Source organism: Oxyura jamaicensis (assembly GCF_011077185.1).
Source record: "Oxyura jamaicensis isolate SHBP4307 breed ruddy duck chromosome 6 unlocalized genomic scaffold, BPBGC_Ojam_1.0 oxy6_random_OJ106625, whole genome shotgun sequence".
Taxonomy (NCBI): domain Eukaryota; kingdom Metazoa; phylum Chordata; class Aves; order Anseriformes; family Anatidae; genus Oxyura; species Oxyura jamaicensis.
The window spans coordinates 79363-86866 of NW_023304018.1; the positions used below are offsets into that span (position 1 = coordinate 79363).

Sequence of the window (7504 nt, forward strand, 5' to 3'; positions counted from 1 at the left end):
TTTTTCTCCGCGTTTTTTTCTTATTTATTGTCCTTTTTATTTTGCATTTTTTCCTCTTGTTTTTTTATTGCCATTTTTTCCACTTGTTGCACGCGTTCACCTCACGTATTTATCCTTCACCCACCCCACCCCTCTCACGGCACCCCCCCCCCGCCTCCCCGTCCCACCCCCAAAACCCAAACAGGAATAAGACCACGACACCCCTCCCACCGTCACCGTCACCCCCCCCTGGATCCCGGAGCAGGCGTCCCGGGCCTTATATCTTATTTTTAGCCTCCCGCCATCCCCGGGGACCGCGGCCGGCCCTATGCAGCGGCGGATGGGCGAGGCGGTGGCCAGGGTGGCCAGGAGGGTGAACGAGGCGGTGGAGGCCCGCGAGGACGCCCTGGGTAAGGCCGGGGCCCCCCGGGTGCCAGGGGGCGGCCGGCGAGCCCCCGCGTCCCCCCAGAAATAAATCCCCGGTGTGGATGGGGAAGGGCAAGGGGCCGCGGCCCCCTCCCCAAATCCCCCGTCCTGCAGCAGAGAGGCCTGCTCGGGAAGAGGGGGTGAGGAAAACGCGTGTCCCGTCCCCCTGTCCCCGTATGGGGGAGCGCAGGGAGGTTTTTTTCGGAGGACGAGCGCGGCGTTTGGCAGCCTCCGGCCTGCACCTGCCCCCGGCCGTCACTCGGCTCTCCCCGGGGCAGACCTGGCCGACTGCAAGCTGGTGGCCTTCCCCGCCGGCATCTACAAAGCCATGAGGAGCGTCGCCGAGGGCATCCACCGCATCTCGCTGGCCAACAACGAGCTGAGGGCCCTCGCCGGCCGCTTCGCCACCACCTTCAGCCAGCTGCGAGGTAAGGGGCGGCCTCCGATGGGCCTCCACGGCTCAAGGAACACGAATTCTCCCCCTTTTTTTTTTTTTTTTTTCTCTTCTCCCCTCAGAGCTCAACCTGGAGGGCAACCTCCTGCACCGCCTGCCCGAGGAGCTGGGGTCCCTGCTGCACCTGCGGGCCATCAACCTCGCCCGCAACAAGTTTCGGCGCTTCCCCGAGCCCCTGGCGGCCGCCCCTGCCCTGGAGAGCATCGACCTGGAAGGGAACGAGATCGCAGGTGAGAGGGAGAGAGCTTGGAGGTGGAAGCCAGGGGTGAAAGAGGTCTCTGTGCAAGTCCCCCCCCAACCTCCTCCTGGGCTCCTCCATTTGGTGGCCTCCATTGGAGGACTTGGTCCTTGCATGGCTTGAACTGGAGGCCCACAGATGGAGAGCAGCCAGCCGACCCGACACACCACCAAGGGACCACCAGTCCCTGCCTGCTCTAGGCGGACACCATGCTGGTTTTCTCCATGTGTCTCCAAAAAAAGCCACCACAGCCTTTCCTCACCACCTCATCAGGAGTACTGGGAGAAGCAGGGGTTTCCGGGCGTCTCCTCTTGGCCAACGCCACCATCCCAGGTCCTTCCCAGGCCAGCTAAAGCTCCTCACTCACAGCTCTATCTTCTGGGCCATCATGAAGCCCCCTGGATCACCCTAGAACCCCAATGGGGAAGGAGAGCCCACCAGCCTGAGCCTAACAGCCCCCCACCCTTGGAGCCCTTGGGGCATAGGGCTAAGATGGTGGGACACTCGTTTCATCCCAGCGGACCCTGGGGGAGACACCAAGAGGACATTTTCTCTCACCACGTGGTGTCATCTACAAGCCACCTGCCATAGCTGGTAGAAGACCTTTGCCACAGCCTCAGAAACGGGGCTAAAGCACCCAAAATTCATCCTGGTGCTGCTACCTAGCAGCAGGAGCCTAGCTTGTGGGACTGGTGGGAGCAGGATGGATTTCCTGCAGAAGATGGGTGGAGGCTGGGGAGGGTGAGCTTAGGGGCAGGAGGGTTGCAGAAGGGTTGGGTTCTGGTGCTGCTGCTGTCACCATCCCAACCACGTGTGGTTCCTGGTCCTGCATGTCTTCTGCCGGGGCTGCCACCAGGCTGTGACCCAGGCTGAAGGTATCTGGAGGCTCCTGAGTCACCTGCTGGGCACGTTGAGCCGCAGCTGGAGGCCGTGGGTGATGTTCTCCAGGGAAACAGGAGGACAAGTAGCTCAATTAATGCCTACGTGGAGCCCCTGGGCTCCGAATCCAGGCTGAGTGCCACCAGCTGCCCTTTTCATCTCAAGGAGCTCTCAAGCTGCAGCGTAACCATGCATCTATTAGCGCCAGGGCTTTTAACTCTTTCCCTGCTCATCTGAGGGGGTTCTGGAGCTGTATTTTTCACCCTCGAGGGCGATGCCACCACGCAGCTGCGCGCATTTAGTCGGAGCCGTCATCCCTTCCCTCGCCTATTCCCCGGCAGCCTTTGATCAGAGCTAGCTGTTTTTATTTCGCTGTTATTATCATATTCTGATCTGAGGAAAATTACTGTTGGCTTTAATTATGAAAGAAGCTTTTTTTTTTTTTTTTTTTTTTTTTTTTTTTTTTTTTCCTTGCTGCGTTTTAATGCCCGTATTCTCCTTCCCCAGCCGTTCCACTCGGAAAAAGCAGGAAGAGGAGGGGAGAGAGGCTGTAAAACACGGGTGCTGCGGCTCCCTGACAGGCCTCGCACTGATTTTTCTGGTGGGGTAAAAACACCAGCCCTTTCTCCAGGAATCCCCCCCCCTGACATTCTGCCCCCACTTTGCTCCCTCCTGCAGAGGTGCCGGTGGAGGTGCTGGCCTCCATGGCCTCCCTGCGGAGCCTCAACCTGCGCGCCAACCCCGTGTGCCCCGACATGCGCCTGCTCGTCCGGCCCCTCGTCCCCTTCGAGCTGCTGCTGTCACCCGAGGGCGACGTCCCCGAAGCCTGACACAGTCCTGCCTGGTGGCGCGGCCTCCAGCTGCGGACACCGCCCGATTAAACGTGTGTTGCACGCACTTTGCTCGCTGCATCCATGAGTTACCTGCTCCATAAAACCACTCCGCCGGTACCCGCGGGTCCTGGCGCTGCGTTTGTCACCCTGCATGTGGTGGCGGGTCCCCAGGGGGCTGGTGACATAGCGATGGGCCTCCGTGGGGCCCCCGTGATGGACACACAACGTGTGCGCTGTGGTGTCCTCAAGTCTTCCCAAGCCCTGGCGTCTGCAGAGCTAGGAGGACGACGGGGGGCTGCAAAGATGCGGGGGGGGGGGGGGGGGGGGACACACGGGGCGTTAGGAGAGCCTCCAGCCCCCAGGTGTCAGGAGGTGGCCCCGTCCCCATCCCGCGGGGACACAGCTTTCCCTGCCTCGCTGCGCAGGGAGCACACACACCGGGGGGGCGCGAGGGGTATCTGGGCTGGGGGCTCCCTGGGGGGGCACCCACCCCCGGGCTGCCCCCGCCGCAGGGGGACAACATTTGCCCCGTGGACTTGCCGTGCCCCGTGGCAGGAGGACTGGGGAGGGGGCTCGGGGGACCCCAGCCCCCAGGTGACAACATCTGCAAAGCTGCTCCGGCTCCATCCCCGCCGAGCCGCCCGTGGGTACCCCGGTATCCATGGCGATGGGAGGATGCCCCCCCCCTCCGCCCCCCCAGCCGCTGCCGCATCCGCAGCCGGCGGTGACGGTGGCACGGGAGCGATGCTCGGCGCTGGGGACCCCCGGCCGGAGGAGAGCTGGAGCCCCCCGGCCCCATGCAGGCGCTGCGGAACCCGGAGCCCGGCGGGGGTGAGTAGCGAGGCGGAGGTTTCGTTTCCCTCCCTTATTGCGGTTTTTCCTTCCCCACCAACCTGGGGAAGTCCCCGCCACCGAGATATCCCCGGCGAAGGGGAGGACGCATCCCCATCCAGCTCGGAGCAGGGGGGCTGTTTTTTCTCTCCCCTTCCTCCTGCTGCCTCCTCCCGGAGCATCCTTTGGTTTCTCACCTGGCACTGCTGCAAGAAATTGCAGCCCAGGGAGATAAAGTCGGGCAAAGTTTCGGGCTTCATCAAGGTGTCGGGCGATGCTGCTGCGGGCTCTGTGACTGCCCGGTCCAAAATTTCCCTTTTCCTGCCTTAAAATCGCAGCCTGTGTCTGCACAGGGTGAGTCCCTCCCTGCCCAGCGTCCCCCCCCCATCCCTGCCGGGGGCCGGTGCGCGGACCTGCTCCCCCTGGTAGGTCTGCAGCAGCAAAACGATGTCCCCCCGTCCACCAGGAGCTCCCCTGGTCCCAGGTAATTATCATAATTACGTATAATTAATGCTGGGTGTGTGAGGAGAGTGCAGGGGCTCCTCTTTCCCGTGCACCGGGGATGCTCACGGACCAACTGGGCTGGAGACCACACTGATGCATCTGCTGCGTGGTCTGAGCGTTGCAGCGTGTCAGATGGACTTCTCCCCATGCCCTGCTTTCCTGTCGTGAGCCCTAAAAAAAAAAAACCACCACGAGAACAAGATGCCCGCTGGGTTTCCTTTAACTGTACATCAAAAATTCATTCCGAGCTTTGAGGAACATCCACAGCGCGGAGCCAACCCACCCGCTGGCCCAGCCCCATGAGCTGGAAGCGGGGACACGGCTGGGATCCCCCACGTCTGAGGGCATCTCCACACCTTCCAGGGCAACTGGGAAAAGAAGGGAAGGATCGCTTCCTCCCCTGCCACCTTCATTTTTCTGCTGTCCCTTCCACAGACCCTTCCAATGGCAGCTGGGCCAACGCCAGCGAGAGCCACCTCCTGAAGGAGAACTACACCTTCCTGGCATACTACCAGCACTCCTCGCCCGTGGCTGCCATGTTCATCCTGGCCTACACCTTCATCTTCCTCATGTGCATGATTGGCAACATCCTGGTGTGCTTCATCGTGGTGAAGAACCGCCAGATGCGGACAGTCACCAACATGTTCATCCTCAACCTGGCCATCAGCGACCTGCTGGTGGGCATCTTCTGCATGCCCACCACCTTGGTGGACAACCTCATCACGGGTGAGGCAGCAGGGCAGCGGATGGGTGCTGGCTGGGGTGTGATGGGGAAGTGGTGGGAGACACCATAAGCCTTCTCCTCGCCCTCCCTAGGAGGCCACCTCCAAAACTCCTGCACATCTTCTGTGCTGAGGACGAGGAGGGCGGGTGGTGGGCCGTGTCTGATGGAGGTTCGGAGCCGTAACGTTGCTTTCCATCATCTTGAGTGTCACGGGCCACAGCCAGGGGCAGAATATTTCTGTATTTATTGCCGCCTGCAATTTGGTGATTGCGGCCCCGTGCCCAGCCAAGGCAGGATGTCGCGTCCTCCAGCTTCCAACAGGCCGCGGGCGGTTTTCCACCACACCGTATTTTGAAGGTAAAAGGGGTTTTGGTGGCTCTGTGGCCCCACGACATCACCCGTGTTCCTGCTCCAGTGCTGTGCTTACCCAGTGCCATTCAACACCTTAGCGGGGGAAGCAAATTAAAGCCCTGCAGATCGAGAACCCAAAGGCTGGTCCCTCTGATAATAGCTGGAGTCCTGCAGAAGTGCAGGAGAAAGGGCGAGGGAAAGTATTTATGATGTCACCTCGCTCGATAACCTTCTGAAAAGTGTAATACAAATCTTTTTAAACATTTTTTTTTTAATATCTGTACTGCTAAAGGCCATCTCTGTATGAATAACAAGTGAAAAACACAGCTCCCCTGCTTAGGACCAGGATTTAGCATCGCACGGTGGATGGGGACATCTAGAGGGAGCTGCTGATGGACACGGCTGAGCCGAACGTGTTCATCCTCAGGGGTGATGAGGCAGGGGATGACGTGGGGACGTGGGCCAGCCCACCACCCCCAGCGCTTCCTCTGTGCTTGCAGGGTGGCCCTTTGACAACACCATGTGCAAAATGAGCGGCCTGGTGCAGGGCATGTCTGTCTCGGCCTCGGTCTTCACGCTGGTGGCTATCGCCGTGGAGAGGTATGTTGGGGTGGGGGGCTCCTGAGACCTCAGCCTGCATCGTGTTGGGGTAACCCAAGGCTGCAAAGACCTCCCGAGGCTAAGGAGACCTCCCACTGCATGAAGCCATCCCCTCCCACCACTGGGTGCCGGCCACCTTCCCTCCCCAGGGATGTCCCATCATGGGCACAGCCCTCATCCCAAGCTTGGTGCCCGTGCAGCACCACATCCCCGCTCTCCATCACCTCGCGAGGTGCCCACAAAGGTGTGGCGATGGTGAACATGAAACCCAGGTCAAAGCCGCGATCATGCAGTTGGCCACCTCCTTGGGGTCCTACAAGGAGGTCCTACCAACCCCGCAGGTTTCGCTGCATCGTCCACCCCTTCCGGCAGAAGCTGACGCTGAGGAAAGCCCTGGTGACCATCGCTGTCATCTGGGTGCTGGCCCTGCTCATCATGTGCCCCTCCGCCATCACCCTGACCGTCACCAGGGAGGAGCACCACTTCATGGTGGACACCTACAACAACTCCTACCCCCTCTACTCCTGCTGGGAGGCCTGGCCCGAGACGGGGATGAGGAGGATCTACACCACCGTCCTCTTCTCCCACATCTACGTGGCCCCCCTGGCCCTCATCGTCGTCATGTACACCCGCATCGCCTTCAAGCTCTTCAAGTCGGCGGCGCCCGCTCACGGCGCCCGGCCCGAGGAGCCAGAGGGGAGGAAGGTGTCTCGCAGGAAGGCGAAGGTCATCAACATGCTCATCATCATGGCCCTCTTCTTCACCCTCTCCTGGCTGCCCCTCTGGACGCTGATGCTGCTGATGGACTACGGGTGCCTCAGCGAGCGCCAGCTCCGCCTGGTCGCCGTCTACGTCTTCCCCTTTGCCCACTGGCTGGCCTTCTTCAACAGCAGCGCCAACCCCATCATCTACGGCTACTTCAACGAGAACTTCCGCCGGGGCTTCCAGGAGGCCTTCAGGGCCCCCTTCTGCTCGCCACCGCGCCGGCGCCACCGCGGGCCCTACGGCGCCCGCAACCGTGTCTTCACCCTGGCCCGGGCCAGCGACTCGCCCCCTCACTCCGAATCGGGGCCCCTGGCGCCTCGCAGAACCGGCGTCCCCGCTTGGGACAGCTGAGCAGCCACGGCCAACACCGTGCCTGGTCACCACGGGGCCCGGTGGGGACCTCATGCATGACACTGTGGTAGGGAGGAACCCCCCCCATATTGCTGTGGTTTGGTGGCCTTGATATGGGGCATGAACTTCCAACCCAAGGGCTTGTTGTGGGGAGGAACGAGGATTGAAATAAATGCACGTCTTGCTGATGCCATGTCCCTGAGTCCCACTGGTGTCCCCCCTTTACCCAGTCCCCGTCCGCCATCATGGGGGCACAGCAGTGGGGAAAGGTGCGTGAGAGTGGCCATGCCACACTGGGCCATGCCAGGAGGAACCATGCCATGCTGCTGACACCATGTGATGCCATATCTTGCTGGACCATGCCATGCCATGCTGAGGCGGCCTTGGTGGACCACACAACACTGTGGCAGCCTTGGTGGACCATGCCACCCTATGCTGGGGTGGCCCTGGTCACCCCATGTCAACCCATGCTCTTGAGGCTATGTTGTGCCATGCTGTGGTGGGCTTGGTGGACCATGTCACCCCATGCTGTGGTGGGCTTGGTGAACCATTCCGTGATGTGGTGGCCT

The 7504-nt window shown here is 61.2% G+C and overlaps 2 protein-coding genes across 5 annotated transcripts; both read left to right on the plus strand.

The window, feature by feature from the left end:
• Positions 1-213: 213 nt before the first annotated feature.
• On the plus strand, positions 214-2885 carry LOC118157510 (leucine-rich repeat-containing protein 20-like). 4 transcript variants are annotated; one of them, XM_035311871.1, is made up of 4 exons: positions 224-389; positions 684-833; positions 922-1089; positions 2655-2885. In XM_035311871.1, the coding sequence occupies exons 1-4, from the start codon at positions 308-310 to the stop codon at positions 2804-2806; spliced, it is 552 nt and encodes a 183-aa protein (XP_035167762.1). In that variant the 5' UTR covers positions 224-307; the 3' UTR covers positions 2807-2885. The 4 variants fall into 4 exon arrangements, with proteins under 4 accessions (XP_035167766.1, XP_035167762.1, XP_035167763.1 ...); XM_035311872.1 differs by having other exon boundaries at positions 285-389; positions 520-833; XM_035311873.1 differs by having other exon boundaries at positions 307-389; positions 613-833.
• A 603-nt stretch (positions 2886-3488) lies between these two features.
• LOC118157509 (neuropeptide FF receptor 1-like) lies at positions 3489-7014 on the plus strand. The gene is made up of 4 exons (XM_035311870.1): positions 3489-3640; positions 4580-4870; positions 5720-5819; positions 6161-7014. Exons 1-4 carry the CDS (start codon positions 3607-3609, stop codon positions 6933-6935), a joined length of 1200 nt encoding a protein of 399 aa, XP_035167761.1. The 5' UTR covers positions 3489-3606; the 3' UTR covers positions 6936-7014.
• Positions 7015-7504: the final 490 nt, after the last annotated feature.